Here is a 22,181-nt window from a genome sequence, read left to right as displayed (position 1 = left end):
CTTCTAGAATCTGTGCCAAGGTGCATTAAAGCTGTTCAATAAGCTCGTGGTGGCCCAACACCCTATTAAGATGACTTTATGTTTTTTCCTTTATTTTGGCAGGTACCTGTATTTTGAAACTCATATAGTAAACAACACAGAGCATTATACAGAAAACAAACCAAAAATAGTTTCTTATCAAATGTTCCTCGTCAAATCAAGCCAGACACCCAAACATACAAAGTTACCACATCTGCAGCAAAATATGAGACCCTCGACGCCGAGACATCAAAAGAAAGTCCTTGTTCCCCTCCTTCTCCCTCTCTCCCTCCCTCCTCTGTTGCAGTCTCTCATCCTGCCCTCCCCTCTCCATTTCATATTTCACCCACTTTTCCTGCTCTCCCTCTCTCCATTTCACTGACGCCATCTTCCGGCTTTCTCCTCACCGTTGTTTCCTCCTTCATCTCTGTACAATAGCAGGAACTTGGCTCAGACCTTCAGTACTGGCAGGCTCTTTCTGTCCAACCCCCCTAAAGACATGTATCTATTCACAGAGCTGGGATGAAAACAACCATTTCATGTCCAGCTGGTCCTACTATGCCTGGCTGGACGGTTCTACCATTCCCCAACTATTTGAGCCGTCCTCCTTTTCCACAACAGCCGCTAAAAATAGTGGCACATATTTTCAGGCTGATATTGTTTTCAGGCCATGATGAATCTCCCATTGCTACTACCTGTCTCATCACAGACTACACTGACAACAACTTCTACATCTAGCGAAGAAATACAGTAGGTTTACACAATTTAAAAGATCCATCCCAGTGGGGTGAAAACTGGTTGAAATTGCATAATTTGGTCCAGTTTTGTGCAGTTCTGGGCAAAGAGTTAAACTACATTGTCCTCTTAAATGTGCTGCTTCCTGACCAGGTCCTTCCTGGTTTGCTCTGTGTTCTTCCTCCTCAGTGAGTTGGTGGCCAGAGGTGCTGCAGCTGGAGCCACCCTGCACTGCTGGAGCTTCCAGGAATGACGGGGCCAACCCATCGCAGCCGGCCCCCTCGCAGCACCTGACCTGAGTCACCTGACCTGACTCACCTGACCCATCATGGAGCTCAAGGTCTGGGTCGACGGGGTCCAGAGGGTTGTTTGTGGGGTCACAGAGGCAACCACCTGCCAGGAAGTGGTCATCGCTCTTGCTCAAGCCATAGGTGAGTGTCCTCTGAACTATGACTCTAAAGACATATTCCAGAGGATTGAAAACGACCGTGTTATTTTTTTAAACCTCCCATTTTGGACTTGACGTGTCATTGTACGGCTCATACATGCATAATAAATTATCTACAGTCCTCAGCCTGTGGAAAGGGGCACAGAATCTTTACATTCTAACCTGCCATTTAGTGCATCAGATCTACGTGCTCGTTCCTGTCATGTAGGGAATGCGTGCTCTGAAGCAAGTGGGATTAGTGGCTGCATGCACTTACTATTAGTTATTTTGATAACAGCGACAATACACTGAATAAATCGATCAAATTCATGCATCAGAAGTTAGAAAGCATCCAAAAGTAGAAGTTAGATCTTTTCGACCTCGGTAGGACTTGTATTTCTCTCTTTCAATACATTTCTGCAAACCAGAAAATGTTGTGCGCTAAAAATTTCATTTTAGCCACACAAATACATTGAGAAGATAATTGTCAACCTGATCAGCAGGTACGTGCACAGATAGAGAGAATGAGTGCCCTTTCAGATTGGTGGTGTTTTTTTATTATGACATTTCTATTTCACTTTTGATCTATTTTCTCTCTTGTTTAAATGAAATCCTCATCAAACTAGTTTTGAATCCCACTCCTCTTCCCCCACTCGAGGGCACACTGACTGCACTCATCCTGCAGGCGGAGGCTACCAGCCAGGGCTATAAATTAAGGGCGTCCCGGAACGATAAAGCATATGTCTGGGACGGTTTAAAACAGACTCTGGAGCAGTTCTGGGATGATAGATCCTAAATCACTGTACATCATTACATTTTTTTTAAAGCAATGAGGCTGATGCAACAGATCAGAAGGCTTATCTTAAAATATTGATAAACTATTATTTCTTCACATTATAAGAGCAGCAATGTGCACACGGCAGTAGGCTAACACAGAACCCAAACCGGCTGCGCTTGTGCGCCATCGTGCATAAATGTATTTTGTCCCCCCACACCAAACGCGATCACAACAGACTGTAAATTACATTAATTTGGGGACAGGTCGAAAAGCATTAAACATGTATGGCAATTTAGGTAGCTAGCTTGCACTTGCTAGCTAATTTGTCCTATTTAAATAGCTTGCTGTTGCTAGCTAATTTGTCCGGGGATATAAACATTGAGTTGTTATTTTACCTGAAATGCACAAGGTCCTCTACTCCGACAGTTAATCCACACATAAAACGGTCAACCGAATCGTTTCTAGTTATCTCTCCTCCACTAGCGGTTCTGGGGGGGGGCAGTGCCCCTGTGACAACAATTTTATTTTGGACCCCCTTGTGGCCCCCCTAAATGTGGAGTATGAAATAATGTTTACATAACTCATTTTTGCTATCGTTCTTTTTTTCCATCCGTTATTAGATAGTGGCAACGCGGAACACTAATTTAACCCACACATTTTCTAGAGGGGCGGCTTTAGGCGGAACACAACAGTATCGTACCACATGCAAAACGATATGACAACAATAACGTCTAATGTAACTGGCCACTCTAACAGCACAACAATAAGTATTTGACCCCTTCTCAATCAGAAAGATTTCTGGCTCCCAGGTGTCTTATACAGGTAACGAGCTGAGATTAGGAGCACACTCTTAAAGGGAGTGCTCCTAACCGCAGCTTGCTACCTGTATAAAAGACACCTGTCCACAGAAGCAATCAATCAATCAGATTCCAAACTCTCCACCATGGCCAAGACCAAAGAGCTCTCCAAGGATGTCAGGGACAAGATTGTAGACCTACACAAGGCTGGAATAGGCTACAAGACCATCGCCAAGCAGCTTGGTGAGAAGGTGACAACAGTTGGTGCGATTATTCGCAAATGGAAGAAACACAAAAGAACTGTCAATCTCCCTCGGCCTGGGGCTCCATGCAAGATCTCACCTCGTGGAGTTGCAATGATCATGAGAACGGTGAGGAATCAGCCCAGAACTACACGGGAGGATCTTGTCTATGATCTCAAGGCAGCTGGGACCATAGTCACCAAGAAAACAATTGGTAACAGACTACGCCGTGAAGGACTGAAATCATGCAGCGCCCGTAAGGTCCCCCTGCTCAAGAAAGCACATATACATGCCCGTCTGAAGTTTGCCAATGAACATCTGAATGATTCGGAGGACAACTGGGTGAAAGTGTTGGTCAGATGAGACCAAAATGGAGCTCTTTGACATCAACTCAACTCGCCGTGTTTGGAGGAGGAGGAATGCTGCCTATGACCCCAAGAACACCATCCCCACGTCAAACATGGAGGTGGAAACATTATGCTTTGGGGGTGTTTTTCTGTTAAGGGGACAGGACAACTTCACCGCATCAAAGCGACGATGGACGGGGCCATGTACTGTCAAATCTTGGGTGAGAACCTCCTTCCCTCAGCCAGGGCATTGAAAATGGGTCGTGGATGGGTACTCCAGCATGACAATGACCCAAAACACACGGCCAAGGTAACAAAGGAGTGGCTCAAGAAGAAGCACATTAAGGTCCTGGAGTGGCCTAGCCAGTCTCCAGACCTTAATCCCATACAAAATCTGTGGAGGGAGCTGAAGGTGACTTGGAGAAGATCTGCAAAGAGGAGTGGGACAAAATCCCTCCTGAGATGTGTGCAAACCTGGTGGCCAACTACAAGAAACGTCTGACCTCTGTGATTGCCAACAAGGGTTTTGCCATCAAGTACTAAGTCATGTTTTGCAGAGGGGTCAAATACTTATTTCCCTCATTAAAATGCAAATCAATTTATAACATTTTTGACATGCGTTTTTCTGGATTTTTTGTTGTTGTTATTCTGTCTCTCACTGTTCAAATAAACCTACCATTAAAATTATAGACTGATCATTTCTTTGTCAGTGGGCAAACGTATAAAATCAGCAGGGGATCAAATACTTTTTTCCCTCACTGTAAGAATTTTAAGTCAACAGATATTTTTTTGTGTGTGTTTTTTGGGAGCAGGAGCAGGTGCCCTTTTTAGGTCTGTGCACGGCCCTGCCGATCAGAAACACTATGCTGACAACCTTTAGCTTCTAAATGGTGTCACTGGTGAATTTTGGAATATAATGCACAATAGTCTATAAGGTTTTTACCAGGCGTCCGTCCATTAATTTGTCCCGTTCGCCAATCACGGCAGAACACACATATTAATGCACTCAAGAAATACATACTGAAGCAAACTTTCACCCACCTTTTAGACAATAAAACATTTGCCCTTTCTATTGTGTCAACCATCTATCCAAATCGAATAATTCCATGTGTCCACCTTTTGTCCTTATAAACATTCACACAGGTATTCCATGATATGGGGTAATAATACAACACTGCAATTGAACTGCCAGCGATCATAATTCATCACGTATGCAAATGTTATATATAATCCATACACGACTTTCAAGGAGTAGGACATTTGATGCAACTTTTCCATTGTATGAAATTACGTTTTCACATTTGCTTGCTCATTTTCCATACTATTCTGATGAGACAATCCATGCAACTACTGGAATTTGGGAACAGGCCTACAACAACCAAACGTGATGGACAAGGTTGATTGGCAGGTGGAATGATGTCCAATGAGGTTGCATGGTTAAAGTGGAAGGCGGGATCAGGTCGGTCCAGTATAATCCAATGAGGTTGTGGGATGTACACCCAACATGAACACCACAGAGTTTTTTTTTTACTCTCTTCGGGCACATGCTACAGAGGCTCTAGAAAAATTATGTGATGTTGTACACAATTGTGCACAATTTTCAGAGACCTGCTTTGGTTTGTGAGCACTAATTTCAAAACTACTGGCTGAAATTATTCACAACTTCTGGAAAATCCCTTTAACAAAGGCTTTAGGATGTTTGTTTTATGTGTGTTGGCTACTAACATTTAAAATATTAGCATTTAAGAATGTAGGCCTATACTTTGTTATCTGCATGTGCATTCCCCTTTGTTATGGATGATATTGAATAATAGAATGATAGTATAATGTACCTCTAACCTAACCTATAGTATTTACCTGTGAGACTTTTCGTAAGGTAGTCTACTGTCTTTGTCACCAAGCCATAGTTGATGGACTGCGTAGCAATTTGGGCCAGTGTTACATAGTAGTACTCAAGTATAGCGACAGTGAAGAGGATATACTGATTCTCTGTTATAATGTGTTGCGCCACTTGCTTGTATAAGAAATGGTGGTTAATTAAACTCCAATTTTAATCAGGAGCTGTCTTACAATTCGGCTTACTGCTGAAAACTAATATTTGTTCCTCTCCTCCAGCCTACGCCTCAATCTGGTGCTGTAGTGAGAGATAGAGAGGGTCTTAGTCAGAAACCCTCCATCCATCTCTCCATCCCCCTCTCTCTCAGTGAGAGTAGAGGAATGGAGCAGACTGTATTGACATCACTTCCCATTAAGCGTGGGGCAGGCGAGAGGAGGGAAAGTCTGAGTCATCTCTCCATCTCTTGCAGGCAGGGGGAAGCAAAAGCACTGACGAAGCCCCCTCCTCTCTTCCCTCCTCCCTCCTCCTACTTTCCATATAGAAATTCCTATACACAGTACAAATGTCTAATGACGAGATTAATGTTAGGTTTTTGGGGTTTATCTCTAGTTGGGACCAGCACTGGAAAGAGACTGTGTATATCAAGGGGTTTGCCTCAGTCTCTTTGGCCTTGTTTCTTGTGTGAAAATTGGAAATTGGAAAATAAAATGTCCCACTAAAATATAATTTCCACTAAAGCAAATATCATATTACCTAAAAAAACGAACAGGGTTATTCATCTCTGTTAATAGATAGATGTTAAATTATTCAAGGCTCATTAAGGTCCTGGTGTGGCCTAGCCAGTCTCCAGACCTTAATCCCATACAAAATCTGTGGAGGGAGCTGAAGGTTCGAGTTGCCAAACGTCAGCCTCGAAACCTTAATGACTTGGAGAAGATCTGCAAAGAGGAGTGGGACAAAATCCCTCCTGAGATATGTGCAAACCTGGTGGCCAACTACAAGAAACGTCTGACCTCTGTGATTGCCAACAAGGGCATCAAGTACTAAGTCATGTTTTGCAGAGGGGTCAAATACTTATTTCCCTCATTAAAATGAAAATCAATTTATAACATTTTTGACGTGTTTTTCTGGATTTTTTTCTCACTGTTCAAATAAACCTACCATTAAAATTATAGACTGATCATTTCTTTGTCAGTGGGCAAACGTACAAAATCAGCAGGGGATCAAATACTTTTTTCCCTCACTGTAGGCTGAGAAGACATGCACAAAACTATGCACAAAGCATACACTAAAACATACACAAAAGCTGACATAACTGAACTTGTCCTATCTGTTTTTCCCAGGCCGAACTGGTCGCTATACCCTGGTGGAGAAATGGCGGGACACAGAGCGCCACCTGGCCCCCCACGAGAGCCCGGTGGCCTCCCTCAACACCTGGGGCCAGTATGCCGGTGACGTCCAGCTGATCCTGCACCGCACGGGTCCCTCCCTGACCGAACGCCCCCCCTCCGAGGGTCCCCTGCTCCGGGGTCCGGAACGTGGCCCACACCGGCAGAGCCTCCCGCCGCTCGCCAAGCTCCGCCATCCCAGCGAGCACGCCCTCCATCGCCGCGAGCCGCGCCGCAAGTCCCTCACCTTCACCGGCGGGCCCCGGGGCCTCCGGGACATCCTGAGTGGAGGCCGGGTGGGGGAGGGGAGGGAGTTCGAGGCCAAACGACGTCTCCTACTCCAGGGGAACGGTGGGAACCAGAACCACCACCACCATGCAGCAGCGGCAGCCACAGCGGTAGCCCCAGGAGCGGCCGTGTCCCCCGGCATGTGGGCCTGCCGCATGGAGGACCTGGTCAGACTGGTGGGGCTCCAGAGAGAGACTCTGGGCGTGCTGGAGAAGAGACTGGAGGCCTACGAGGCTGAACTGCAGACCTGGGGAGGGCGTGGGGGAGAGGAGGCCAGAGGAGCAGTGGGGCTGATGGAGGAGATAGTGAGGCTGGAGAGACGGCTGAGGAAGAACGAAGTGGAGATGGAGGAGGAGGAGTTCTGGGCCAGCGAGCTGCAGATTGAGCTGGAGAGTGAGAGGCAGCTGGAGGACAGGCTTGAGGAGCTGAGAGGGCGTCTTCAGTGCGCTGAGGTCGAGCTGGGGGACAGGATGGCTCTGGTACAGGTGGGTGGGACACACTTCGGATTTATGACCCATGGGCATTAATTAGATACGGTATGATCAAGTGGCATGGACACTATTAAAGGGCCCCTAAATGTTACGATTTCTGTTGTATATTGTGTAAGGGGCTATGTGACCTCAAGGAAAATAATGCATGATGCGAAAGGTGTGTGCCACGAACAGGGCCAGTCCTTGCTGTTCTGCCGCCATAGGCGAGACCAAAAAATGCCGCCCCCGCAAAACTAGAATAGTCCCAGTGAGCAAAATGACGTTTAAAAGACGTATTGTCCAGACGTTGATGTTAAGTTCGATTTAATTTCTGAATGAAAGGTTGAAAGGAATTTTCCATATGTTTAAAATACATATTTTCCAGGATGTTGAAAAGGCATCTTTTCCGGATGGTAAAACAAAAATGTATTTTCTGGACATGGATATCAGGTTAATTTTCTGTTCTGAATGAAAGTTGAAAATACTTATTTTCCGGATGTTGAAAATACGTATTTTACAGACGTGGAAAATATGTATTTTCCGGATATTGAAATCAGGCAAATTTTTGGCTCTGAATGAAAGTTGAAAATAAGTCATTTCTAGATGTCTATGTTTGGGCCAAATCAAAGCTGGTCCAGACCAGGCAAAATCTTAACCAAACGTAGATGTCTATGATTGGTCTGAACCGGACTAAAAACCAAAGTCCGTGGAAATCAAGGCCGGTCTGGAACTGCACCAAAAAAAAGAAGTCCAAAAGCCATCAGTCCGTGCTTACTGAGGTGTAGCCTACAGTGTTGCCTGAAATTGAATTTTAGGTATGCCCATCTATCTATGTGGGAAGCCTACCGGTTGTAAAACACCAAACGTTCGCACAGGACCATAACAAGACGTCCAAAAGACGTTGGTTCGTGATTACTGGGGTGTAGCCTAATATGTCAGACCGCAATAGAATGTTATGAATGTCAATCAATGTGGTAGGCCCACCGTTTGTAAAACAGGCCATTGCATTGGCTTTATTAGTCCTGATTCCTGTGACAAATCAATTTGGCTATTTAAGCTCTGAATATTAGATACCCAGTTATCGCTAGCAATGTATTTACACAGCAGGAGATGCAGAAGTATTTCTTTTTCACTATGATAAGATTATCAAAAATGTACGGACACAAACTTGAAACCACTGATCATGAAATAGGGTGGAACTCCTCGACAAAAGTTGTGATTGTCCATTAGATATTATGCATTTTACTTTGACCTGTGCTGTTTTTAGGATATATTGTTTGTTAACATGACAGCATTTTTTATTTTTTTGAGCGCCGTCTCATTACATCCATTTTATCTCCAGCCTGTAGGCTACAGAAAAGGCCACATAGTCATTCTACCATATCCTATATCTGCTACATGATTTATATTAGATTCTTTTTTTGACGGAACGTTGGTGGAGCGCTGCAGAGTCTCTCCAACAGCACCATGGAGACGTAAAATCATTTCCCCCCCTGCCTTTGACAAAGTGGGCACTGCTTATCAAAGGGTGGCATCAGCGCTCACCTAAAAAGCCCACATGTCACTGGTTGAAAGAAATTGTCATTGTTTTGGGGCAGAATTGTGTGAGGTTTTATGTGTTGTTGTTGGAGTTCCGTCTTTGTCAGTTTTGCTCAGAACATGCAGCCCTTGTCAATCTGCCACCACCTAATCATGCCTACTGAGCGGGGCGGCCGTGGCCACGAAGTACAGCGGAGTGGCACTAACCTTTTGCAGAGTGCCATTATTTTCCAGAGGACACATACAGCACCAAGTTGATTATCCCGCTTATACCACGGCTATAATTTAACATACACATTACTGAGTTAATTTACCTGTAGAAATGTGTTCAACATCCACAAGTTGCTAGAAAGTTTACTGGATAGCCACAGTAATTGCCTTGGTAACCTAGCAAACAGACTTGCTAGCTAAGCAAACCATCAGCCCTCCTAAATATTAGCTAGCTATAAAAATTGAATTCAACAATGCCAATAATGTTCTCAATTCGACTATTGATAGCAGTTGGTTATTGCCGTGTTTTATAGCGAAATAATGCACACTCTAGAATGCTCTTCAAGGAAATCAGAAATTAGAATTTAACAATTCCAGCATGGTATAATTAAGCAATAAGGCACAAGAGGCAGTGCTGTATCATGAATACAGTCACAGGTAAATGCTGTTTTTCGGCCTGACATATTTAAAATAACAATGAATTACATATTTTCATTAAAATGTTATTTTGATAAGTCAATTCATACAATTTTATTCTTCCACCATCTGGTTATCTGGTTGTTTGTTGCTACAGACCAAAATAAGTTTCTAGCTATGCAAAAGAACTGGTTGTCTGTTCTAAACAAAATGGTTGCTATGCAGGCTGGATAGCTAACATTCTGGTCACTTGCTAGCTAGCTAGCTAGCCAACTTTCAGCTTATTTTCTATTTATGCGTGATTTTAACTGGCTCAGAAAAAGTTGTCTCGTTTCGTCTGTGCACCATTCACTCTATTTATTATACTACAGAGAAGGAAATTAAAAAGTGAAACATTTTTTCCGAGGTCAAACAGACAGCGAGGCTTATATTAACGCCTGCTGTACCAAACTAAATGCTAGGCTGGAAGCAAGGGGAAATAATGTGCAAGTTGGGATAAATAAATAAAGAGATAAAAATAATAAAGAGACTCAGACATGATATTCTTATGGAGGCGCAGTGATTCCGATGGAACTTAGGTGTGTCTCTGTGACAGCCAATACAGCACGGCTTGGAACGCTGCTCATCCAATCAGTTTTATAAATTGTTATAATCACATAACATTAAAAGTTTGCAGGCACCTTGCATCATCATTTTAAAGACAGATAATGCATATCCTCTCTCTGAATTTCTTGCAGTGCCTTTCTATGCACTTCCATCTAAATCAGGGTTTCCCTTACTCGGTCCTGGGGCCCCCCCCCTTGGTGCAGGTTTTGTTTTTTGCCCTAGCACTACACAGTTGATGCAAATAATCAAAGGTTGATGATGAGTTGGTTATTTGAGTCAGCTGTGTAGTGCTAGGGCAAAAAAAACTAAATGTGCACCCAAGGGGGGCCCCAGGACCAAGTTTGGGAAACCCTGGTCTATATAACAGACTACCAGCAAAACCGATGATGTAGCTAGTGTGCTGGGAAGCATATGTTCTCCTAACCATCTCCTACTCCTATTGGTCTAAAACTCAAACCTGTCTGTGTGTCAGGGTGTAGAGGCAGGTCTGGAGGAGGAGCGTCTGCAGAGGGAGAGACAGGAGACTCAAAGGGTGAGCGAGGTGGAGGCCAAGGCGCAGGTACTCAGAGCCCGCACGGAGCTCAAGGCCCAGGACAGACAGTCTGTCCAGCTGGAGAGCAGCTGCAGAGCCGTGGACAGGTCACTCGGCCTGAGTGGCAAGAGACTGCAGGTCAGACACAGGCATTGACACATGTATTAACATACACACACGCTGATGCATGAGCATACACATGAAAAAATGCATGTAGAAACACATATAGTGTTTTTACATATACAGTATACAGTACATACCAGAAGCATACCAGAAGCGAAGCCACGGCAGTGCAAACAAAGCCTGGGATTTGGTTTAAATCAACTTAACGGCAAGGCCAGGGACTATTAATTTGTAGAGAGGAATCGTGATCACATCAAAGTGGTTCTGGACATAGTTATGCTATGTGATAAACAGGACATAGCACTGTGTGGACATAGGGAGTCTGAACAGACCCTTATAAGGGACATTCTTTAAAAAAAAAAAATTAATCAAATTATGATTCAAAAAAAAAATCGAAGTCGTCATGAGCAGCTGCCAAAAAATTACTTCAATCAGCAAACATAAACCTGGCCTAGCAAGGCAGGGAGAAAAACAGGAAATCATCATACATAGCCTTAAATCATAGCAGGTACAAATACAGTAGCTCACTTAGAATCAAACACATATAAGCCTGGCTTACCAAGACAGGCATGAAAACATTAGGCTAAATCATAAATAAACAGTATTCAGGCTTACCTTTCTTGTGTGTTTCACGTTTTACAGCAGAAGACATAGACGTTCCCTTTCAAAGGCATGCAGTGAGCGTGTAAGATCTGATTAATGTTTTGATATGGCATGTAGTGTAGAAGAGTCTCTCAACACTACATGAAGTCATAGGAAGGGTGATGAAGTGATACATTTAAAAAAAAAATACATATGTCATTGAACATCCCAATGCCATGATTAGATAGTGAAAAAACATCAATTATTTTTCATACATTTTAAACAATAAGCTAATTTAACAACATTTCTGAAAATGGATATATAGAGTTTTGGAAATAAACTCTTCAAATAGGCTACTGTTTATCCATCACTCATTCAATAGCCAAGCATGCTCGAAAGTAAATAGACCCATAGCCTATTTCAAATATTTTACAGTATGGTTAGGCTACAGTATTGCTGTGCGATAGGAGCTCAACATCATAACCTAATCTCAGAGCCTACACCAGGGTAGGAGATAAAATATTGAACAACAATTTGTCTTTTGCATAGTTTGGGCTGTAGCATTTACTTTAAATTGTTCGAATAGACAATCAATCTTGTAGAATGTATGACCAATGTTTGGCACTCGCTGTAGGCAGCATGCATAATGACATTTTTTAATAGCTAGGTTTATATTCTAAAATAAATAAAAAATAAAATCCTCATAAAAACATTTTCTCACCAGAGATGTATTTCCTTTAAATGTACTTGTTGCGGATAAAAGTCTGTGCGTGATGAGGTAGTGCACATAAAACAAACTTTTGCAGTTAAATTTCCATGTACCGGATTTAAAAAAAAACAAGTTAAATGGGTTTCAACTCTCCTGATGGTTTTGTCACAAAAAATGTGTGTTATATATCAAATGTGTCCACACTGGTATTGGCACGTGCGCCTTAGCCAACAGCTCGCGTATACAGTGCTGGTATAGCCTACATGACTAGATTATTATGGACAAAATACTATTTTTATTTGTCAAATGGCAACCTAACATCGATCATCATGTCACCAGATTAAGACCATAGATATTTATTGGAAAGGAGCATCAAGTTCATCAGCTTTCACTTTCACCACCCTGTGAAGTTCGTCTTAATTTATTTAATCTGTAGCCTAACAAACTGCATGCTTTCCCGAGTCATGGTGGGAGGACCATACAGACTTGTCATCGCGTCACTCCAAGTTTACTCCGATATGATGGTTATTATATCAATATTTGCGCATAAAGCATTTCCACCTCCATTTCTCACAAAATACATTTTACAGACACAAACAGATCCCAGCTTGTCTAGCGTATTTTGTTTTGTCTACATTTGGAAAGTTTACTGACAAATTTGCTGTTTCCTCAGGCCTGTCATGACATTTTTTAATCTCACATAGAAAGGTTGGATGGAAACCTGGTTAGTGAGATTGAAACATTCTGCCCACACCTACTGTATACAGAAATGTGAGCAAATTTGCCATTTCTTTTAGAAACTGTCATGGCCCAGTTACAACATAAAATCTGTACATTTAAGTAATTTAGCAGACACTCTTATCCAGAGCGTCTTATAGGTGCAATTAAGGTTAAGCTCCATTCTCAAGGGCACATCGACAGATTGTTCACCTAGTCGGCTCAGGGATTCGACCTTACAGTTACTGGCCCAATGCTCTTAACCGCCCTAAAAAGTTGGTTGCATCACATTTCAGTCATTTAGCAGACACTCTTATCCAGTAGTGAAAACATAAACTTCCATACTGGTCCCCCATGGGAATCAAACCCACAACCCTTGGCATTGCAAGCATGATGTTCTACCAACTGCGCCACACAGGATCTCCAAATCACACAGCAAATTAGGGCGTTTTTGTTACTATGAAAGGTGAATGGAGGACGATTTCTAGGCAGGGTTGTAACGCTCCTTCACGAGCGCATAAATATAATACGTCTCTGATTTATCAGTGAAAACATGCGTATATGTTGTGTGCAAATCCAAGAATCTCCACGTACGGCAGAATTTAGTGAGAGTTTTTGCATGGTTGGTAAATGAGGCCCCAGGAACAGATGACCAGTCAGTATAGCTGCAGTCAGATTATACAGTGGAGTAAAAACAGATGGCAAAAAAATAGATTTATATCCTTGATCAATCTCTATCTCCCCTCTAGGACATGCAGCATGAGCTGGAGCAGCTGACCAAGGAGCTGAGACAGGTCAACCTGCAGCAGTTTATCCAGCAGACTGGCACCAAGGTTACCGTGCTGCCAGCCGAGCCCAGTGAGGAAGAGGAGGGGACTACCCACACAGGACAGGGCACAGGTAATTTCTGTCAAATGAGCTAGATTCATAGATCCTCTGTGGGTGCATCCTGTTACCCCCTTTTTCTCCCCAATATCGTCATTATGATCATGTCTCATCGCTGCAAAGGGCTTGGGAAAGGCGAAGGTCGAGTCATGCGTCCTCCAAAACATGACCCACCAAGCTTCTTAACACCCGCTTGCTTAACCTGGAAGACAGCTGCTGACTAATGTGTCAGAGGAAACACTGTTCAACTGAGTCAGCCTACAGGCACACAGCCTGCCACAAGGAGTCGCTACTGCGCAATGAGCCAAGTAAAGCCCTACTGGCCAAACCCTCCCCTAACCCAGACAACACTGGGCCAATTGTGCGCCGCCCTATGGGACTCCCGGTCACAGCTGGATATGACACAGCCTGGGATCGAACCCAAGGCTGTAGTGGCGCCGCAACACTGCGATGTAGTGCCTTAGACCGCTGCGTCACTTGGGAGGCTTCTGCGATAACATTTGTTCTGACTACTGCTCGTGGTCACATCATATTGCTGAGTATTGCTTATTCATTGAAAGGGCAAAATCACATATTATGTGATTTATTTCTGATTAATTAAACATAATGCCTAACAAACTTGTCCACACTGAATAAAGAGGCATGATTGACAACTTCATGACACTGGCTGCATCTCTAAGCACTGTGCAGGAGGTGCATTCACGTGCCGTGTGACTTGTCGGGCGATATTTTCGTGCAGCAAAAGAGCACAGATTTGTGCAAAAATACTTTAAACCTTCAAATGTTATCACGTTGCCATCACGCCATATTCTTTTCATGAAAAAACACCATTCTGCTCTTCCACTGCTCTGTTTGTCAGGTCACTCAATCAGTCCCACTTAGGCTTTTCTACGGCAGTTCTCTTTCACTGTGTGCCTGCTGAGATAGGATGACTCAGCTACGGAGAGGGAGGGGGGGAGACCATGCAGTGTGTGCATTTGTTCCGCCCCCTCAAGTGGCACTTATGGTTTCCATGCCAACGGCTGCCTAGATACGGCTGCCGGCTTGCCTAGCATCACACACTCCGCCAGCTCAGCTCTCCCTCTCCCCCTCCATCATCATATCCCTCCATCACTCTCTCCCTTCATCCTCCCTCCATCCCATGCTCAGCAGTTTCTGTGGTGATGGACTCAGTGGACTGTAGTCTTGCCTACCAAGAGGCTGGCCTGGCAGAGAGAACAGAGTTAGACAGAGAGCTAAGAACACTGTGAACACTGAGGCTTGTCAAAAGGCTATGGGAGCATACACAAACAAACTATTCTAGTCACCAGGTGCTCTTGGAGAACCTTTGAATACCTTAGAAGTTCAGTCTCTTTATATCAATCTTGAATTTTAAATGGATTTCGGAGGTGTAGGATAGTGCCCAAGTGTTCCATGTTAGAGACTGTAAAAATATTTTTTTTATGCACCAAACCAGACCTTGTTAAAATATCCTCTATATCAACTTACGCAACAGTACACCTTTAAATCCCACCTCACCCACCAAGTTTTTCCAGATCACTTTTCCAAATGTTTTTTTATAACTGTGCAATGACCATGTGCTTACCATTACCTCATGTAAAGGAGTTGCTCTTGTATTTATATTAGACTTCATGCTAATGGTTTTCCATTATGTCAAGTAATGAGTTTAATGTTCATGTCCTTCTAATAACCTAGCAGGACATGTGTGTTCAATCAGCAAGAGCCCTCTGTTTGGCCATTAAATTAACTGTTATGGCTGGCGTCCTGCACGGCTCAACGCTGACACCGTGTGGTCAGATCTAGTAACGCATAGAGGAACACGCATTCAAATCTGAAAAGTGGATTTGAGGGTGTCCTTTTTTTAAGCGATTGTAGTAACTCATCCTGTCTCTCTTTCCCTCTCTCTTTCTGTCTCTTTCTGTCTGTCTCTCTCTCTCTCTCTGTATCTCTCTGTCTCTCCCTCTATCTCAAGAGCAACCCCTTTACATTAGGTAATGGTAAGCACATGGTCATGCACAGTTATAAAAAAAACATTTGGAAAAGTGATCTGGAAAAACTTGGTGGGTGAGGTGGGATTTAAAGGTGTACTATTGCGTAAGTTGATATAGAGGATATTTTAACAAGGTCTGGTTTGGTGCATAAAAAAATATTTTTACATTCTCTAACATGAAACACTTGGGCACTATCCTACACCTCCGAAATCCATTTAAAATTCAAGATTGATATAAAGAGACTGAACTTCTAAGGTATTCAAAGGTTCTCCAAGAGCACCTGGTGACTAGAATAGTTTGTTTGTGTATGCTCCCATAGCCTTTTGACAAGCCTCAGTGTTCACAGTGTTCTTAGCTCTCTGTCTAACTCTGTTCTCTCTGCCAGGCCAGCCTCTTGGTAGGCAAGACTACAGTCCACTGAGTCCATCACCACAGAAACTGCTGAGCATGGGATGGAGGGAGGATGAAGGGAGAGAGTGATGGAGGGATATGATCCCACGGGGGACAAGTACGAACAAATATGATAAATGTATGCACTCACTACTGTAAGTCGCTCTGGATAAGAGCGTCTACTTAAACACTTACATTTTAAATGTAAAAAAAATATGATGATGGAGGGAGAGAGAGAGAGAGCTGAGCTGGCGGAGTGTGTGATGCTAGGCAAGCCGGCAGCCGTATCTAGGCAGCCGTTGGCATGGAAACCATAAGTGTCACTTGAGGGGGCGGAACAAATGCACACACTGCATGGTCTCCCTCTCTCCCTCCCCCTTCTCTCGTTCCCTTCTCTATCTCTTTCTTCCTCTCTCTCTCTTTCAATTCAATTCAAAGGGGCTTTATTGGCATGGAAAACATATGTTTACATATGTTGTACAGTGTTGTTACAATGTTACATGTGTTACAATGTTACAAGTGTTGTTACAATGTTACATTTTATATTAATATTAACTACTGTATGTACAGTGTTGTTACAATGTGCGAATAGTAGAAGTACAAATGGCAGGGGGAATAAATAATAAGATAAATATAGGTTACATTTACTTGTGTTTCTGCTCCACTGGTTGTCCTTTTCTTATTGCAAGAGGTCACCATTTTTGCTGCGATGATTGCAAACTGCTGTATTTATGTATATTTATGGTGCAGCAGTTAGCCTACAGGTTATGAGTGTTGGGCCAATAACTGAAAGGTTGCTTGTTCAAAGCCATAAACCGACTGGGTGAAACATCTGTCTATGTGCCCTTTAGGGAGGCACTTAACCCTATTTGCTCCTGTAGGTCGCTCTGGATAAGAGCATCTGCTAAATTACAAAATTGTTCATGTATTTCACCTAACAGAATCAGAAGCTTATCAATGTTTGTTTTCAAATCTTTTTGGGGTCCCTGTAATCTGAGGGAAATATGTGTATGTTATATCATCGTACATTTGGCAGGAGGTTAGGAAGTGCAGCTCAGTTTCCACCTCATTTTGTGGGCAGTGGGCGCATAGCCTGTCTTCTCATGAGAGCCAGGTCTGCCTGGCAGCCTCTCTCAATAGCAAGGCTATGCTCACTCTCTCTCTCTCTCTCTCTCCCTTTCTCTCAGACTTGGTTCCTATGTCTGGTTCCCTGAAGCGTCCCGTCTCCTTTCACCCGATGCCTGGTCACCTTCGGGTCCTGCACAGTCCACTGACATCTGGCCTAAACCCAGAAGGGATCTATGTGTAAGAGAAAAGAGGGCACACTTGGGGTGACTTTGTTCCCGTGCTAGCTGGACACCTGAATACCACCCTAAAGGTAGCCTGGTTCCACTAAGACCTGATCCCAGATCTGTGTGTGCTTTAGCCAACTCCTCAACACCCAGTCACTCCTAGTCAAATAAGTTGGCTAAATACAGATCTAGGACCAGTGCTAAAGGATCCCTGTGATGGGACATCCAAGTACAGGTTACCTCAGTAGCACTCTCCGGTCCATGCTCTGTTCTGATACCTACATATCATGGAGAACAGGAAGACTTAAAGAGATCATATTGTTATAGGCCATTGTGTACAAGCACTCCAAGTCTTCGACATGGGCCAACATGTGACGATGATAGCTCCAATGATGAAGGAAAAATGTTGGTAACATATCTGACTGCAGGGCGCTTGAATGGACAGACAGAGATAGTTGAAATAGACAATATAGCAACAGACATGAGCACCGTGTGTCATAGCCCGAATGGTTTTCTATCTATGTAAACCTTGGAACTAAAAGTGATGCTTCATTATCATCATCAGCATCATCGTAGTTTTCATCCCTTGAAAGTGTATGCAATTACTTTATTTTCATTTTAATAAATAAAGAAGTTTTGAAACGTTAATATTTTATCCATTATATCAACATACTGTAAAGAGATTCAACACTATTTTTTATGAATGTTTGCATTTTGGAAAATATCGCTCCAAACTGAAAAACTTGCTGTTGAAATTGTGAACTATACCATACCACTCCAATGTTTGGACACACCTACTCATTCAAGGGTTTTTCTTTATTTTTACTATTTTCTACATTGTAAAATAATAGTGAAGCTATGAAATAACATATGGAATCATGTAGTAACCAAAAAAGTGTTAAACAATTCAAAATACATTTTATATTTGAGATTCTTCAAATTTCCACACTTTGCCTTGATGACAGCTTTGCACACTCTTGGCATTCTCTCAACCAGCTTCACCTGGAATGCTTTTCCAACAGTCTTGAAGGAGTTCCCACGTATGCCGAGCACTTTTTGGCTGCTTTTCCTTCACGTCCAACTCATCCCAAACCATCTGAAATGGGTTGATGTCAGGTGATTGTGGTGGCCAGATCATCTGATGCAGCACTCCATCACTATCCTTCTTTGTAATATAGCCCTTACACAGCCTGGAGGTGTGTTGGGTCATTGTCCTGTTGAAAAACAAATGATAGTCTCGCTAAGTGCAAACCAAATGGGATGGCATATCGCTGCAGAATTCTGTGGTAGCCATGCTGGATAAGTGTGCCTTGAATTCTAAATAAATTACTGACAGTGTCACCAGCAAAGCACCCCCACACCATCACACCTAGTCCTCCATGCTTCACGGTGGGAACTACACATGCAGAGATCATCAGTTCACCTACTCTGCATCTCACAAAGACACGGCGGTTGGATCCAAAAACCTCAAATTAGACCAAAGGACAGATTTCCACCGGTCTAATGTCCATTGCTCGTGTTTCTTGGTCCAAGCAAGTCTATTCTACTTATTGGTGTCCTTTAGTAGTGGTTTCTGCCATGAAGGCCTGATTCACACAGTCTCCTCTGAACAGTTGATGTTGAGATGTGTCTGTTACTTGAACTCGGTGAAGCATTTATTTCGGCTGCAATTTCTGAGGCTGGTAACTCTAATGAACTGGTCCTCTGCAGCAGAGGTACCTCTGGGTCTTCCTTTCCTGTGGCAGTCCTCATGAGAGCCAGTTTCATCATGGCGCTTGGGGGTTTTTGCGACTGCACTTGAAGAAACATTCAAAGTTCTTGAAATTTTCCGGATTGACTGACCTTCATGTCTTAAAGTAATAATGGACTGTCATTTCTCTTTGCTTATTTGAGCTGTTCTTGCCTTAATATGGACTTGGTCTTTTACCAAATCGGGCTATCTTCTGTATACCACCCCTACCTTGTCACAACAAAATTGATTGGCTCAAACGCATTCAGAAGGAAAGAAATTCCACAAATTAGCTTTTAACAAGGCACACCTGTTATGTGAAATGCATTCCAGGTGACTACCTCATGCAGCTGGTTGAGAGAATGCCAAGAGTGTGCAAAGCTGTCACCAAGGCAAAGGGTGGCTACTTTGAAGAATCTGAAATATAAAATGTATTTTGATTTGTTTAACACTTTTTTGGTTACTACATGATTCCATGTGTTATTTCACAGTATTGATGTCTTCACTATTATTCTACAAAGTAGAAAATAGTAAAAATAAAGAAAAACCCTTGAATGAGTAGGTGTGTACAAACTTTTGACTGATACTGTAAATTTGAAGAGTTTAGTGATTCTGTGGTAAATAATTGTATTTTATCCAGTGTATTGATTGATGTATGGACTGCGTTGAGTCGTGGATGAGATGTCTATACAGTGGCCCTATTGGGCAAAGTAACTTATAAAGGATGTCTGTTTCTGAAGCATTTATACTGCATCTGTATCATAACAAACTTTGACCCTCGGCTCACATCAACCAACAGGCAGACTGTTTCTGCTCTGTTCCGATTGTCATTATACACTATGCACAGTTATACAGCCAATGGTTCAAGGCTTTGTTACTGAAGAAAGAGTAGATAGTAGCCTATGAACTGTCCAAAAGTGCTGATATGTCACTTATTGTTACGATATGTGAAATGTCAACTGATATAATCACTTATTGTTACGATATGTGAAATGTCAACTGATATAATCACTTATTGTTACGATATGTGAAATGTCAACTGATATAATCACTTGTTGTTACGATATGTGAAATGTCAACTGATATAATCACTTATTGTTACGATATGTGAAATGTCAACTGATATAATCACTTATTGTTACGATATGTGAAATGTCAACTGATATGATCACTTATTGTTACGATATGTGAAATGTCAACTGATATAATCACTTATTGAAATATTAGAATACTGTAGATAGTATGAAGTTCGGTCACCATTCACATTTATTTCCAATTGCTGAGGAAGAAGGAGAACTGTGTATGTACACTTATGCAGTATTGTTAATGTAACAGTATCAAATGAACCGACAGTGTTAGTTTTCTCCTTTATCTTGTGTTGAAAATATGTATTACTTTGCCAAAATGTTTAATCTTGTTCATCTGTAAAGAAATGGGTCCAAAGATTAGAGGTCTTATTGCATGTGTTTTTTTTTCCAAGTAGCCATATCTGAATACTTATTCAAACCTAAGGGCTCGATTTCATCGCTAGGGCTGAAGACCTGTGCTACAGGGCGATAGCAATTTATAAGCAATGTTCCTGCATTCGCGGGGATTGCCTTCATGGTAAACGCTGCATATGTCGGCTCAATGGGAAATGACCTTTACATTTCAATCATGCTACAGCGCAGATCTTCAGCGCTACGGATTAAATCGAGGCCTAAGTAACACTAAAACAACTTTTGTTAGATCCTAAGGGGGAGTGGTTTGGCTCAATTGACAGATATGCAAAACTAGACTTGTCCCAGGGCCTGTATTCATAAAGTGTCTTAGAGTACAAGTGCTGATCTAAGATCGGTTTTATCTTTTATAGCAAAATGAATATGATTATATGGACAGAGGGGACCTGATCCTAGATCAGCACCCATACTCTGAGAAGCTTTGTGGATAATGACCAAGATCTGTTTTTGATGTCTTGCCAATTCCTTGGCGTGACAATGACCAGAGGAGTTGCCAAAGCAGCACAAACTGATCTGGAACCAGGCTAATGTAACACTATAGCACTGACTAAAACCTGATAAAACGAGTTGATCAAATGGACACATTTTAATGTGATGTATGCAACAGTGGCCCTCATTGTACCGAACACCTCTTATTGGTTTTGATAAACTAATGGTTCTCTGCTACTCAGCTTTTAATAAGTTCTTAACAAGTGCCTTATACTCATACTTATTTCTGCATATACTGTATACGACTGATGTCAAGCTTTACCGGGGATTATTCCAACAATGACCCTGCTCTGTTCTAGCCTGGTCTCAGATGTGTTTGTAGTCTTGCCAATTCCTATACTCATTGTTACGCTAGTGACCATAGGAGTTGGCAATACAGCACAAACACATCTGGGACCAGGCTAGCTCTGTTCATTGTGCGAGTAAGATGTTTATTGGAGAAATAGGTAGTTAAGAAACCACTTGTATGTTTCCACAGGTTGTTTTGGTCAGTGTTTAACATTTGTGTCCTGTGCTCTCCCATGTTAAGAAATCAACTGTACATACATGTTTTATTTTTCTGCCTTAATTCACAGCAAATTGTTCAGAGATGTATGGCTACTGGCTGCTGATATGACATGGATTGCATTATTATAATAAAAGAATGTGACAAACTTTTTGTCAGCTTTTATGAAGTTGTCCATGAGTTTGCTATTCTATAAAATGTTAATTGAAAGAGGCACAGGACATAGGAAGAGTACACCGGAGAAACGTGCCCTTTTAACACTACCATGCCGTCCCGGACCACCTGCTGGCTCAGATATTTTCTTTTCACATTGTCCTTTCCAGTACAGTGTGAGCAACTAAAGTGGATGTGTAACTAGGCCAGGTCTGTACAACTTGGTTTGGCTTGCCTCGGTTCGGCTCAAGTAGTGTGAAAAGCCCTATGGTGAAAGAAGTGCGAGTTACTTGATGATGGAGATGGAAAACGTGTTGTCTGCATCTCCACTAGATGGCGCTGTCCATCCAATAATCACAAAGCCATAGACAACTGGATGGCTCTGGTGGTTCTCGTTGACCGTGGGAAATCATTGCATAATAATAACCACGTGAATTATTTCTAAACTATTAGCGGTCATGAAAACACTTCAGGCAACAAGGTTAA

At 42.5% G+C, this 22,181-nt stretch overlaps 1 protein-coding gene across 3 annotated transcripts in view; it reads left to right on the top strand.

Moving 5' to 3' along the window:
- Positions 1-21,707, top strand: part of LOC106573311 (ras association domain-containing protein 8) — a 34,352-nt gene extending 12,645 nt beyond the window's left edge. Inside the window, exons 2-6 of one of the 3 annotated variants that reach the window (XM_014148256.3) lie at positions 943-1,184; positions 6,525-7,342; positions 10,572-10,769; positions 13,512-13,662; positions 17,216-21,707. In XM_014148256.3, coding sequence (XP_014003731.1) covers positions 1,082-1,184; positions 6,525-7,342; positions 10,572-10,769; positions 13,512-13,662; positions 17,216-17,337 — 1,392 coding nt within the window. In that variant the 5' untranslated portion in view covers positions 943-1,081 and the 3' untranslated portion in view covers positions 17,338-21,707. Of the gene's footprint in view, positions 1-906; positions 1,185-6,524; positions 7,343-10,571; positions 10,770-13,511; positions 13,663-17,215 lie in introns of all 3 variants that reach the window. The other 2 variants (XM_014148257.3, XM_014148258.3) reach the window with 2 other exon arrangements.
- Positions 21,708-22,181: the final 474 nt, after the last annotated feature.

This window comes from Salmo salar, chromosome 16 (genome assembly GCF_965601325.2).
Source record: "Salmo salar chromosome 16, fSalSal1, whole genome shotgun sequence".
Classification (NCBI taxonomy): Eukaryota; Metazoa; Chordata; class Actinopteri; order Salmoniformes; family Salmonidae; genus Salmo; species Salmo salar.
Note: the sequence above shows the minus strand (reverse complement) of the source record. Positions and strands in the feature narration are given on the sequence as shown.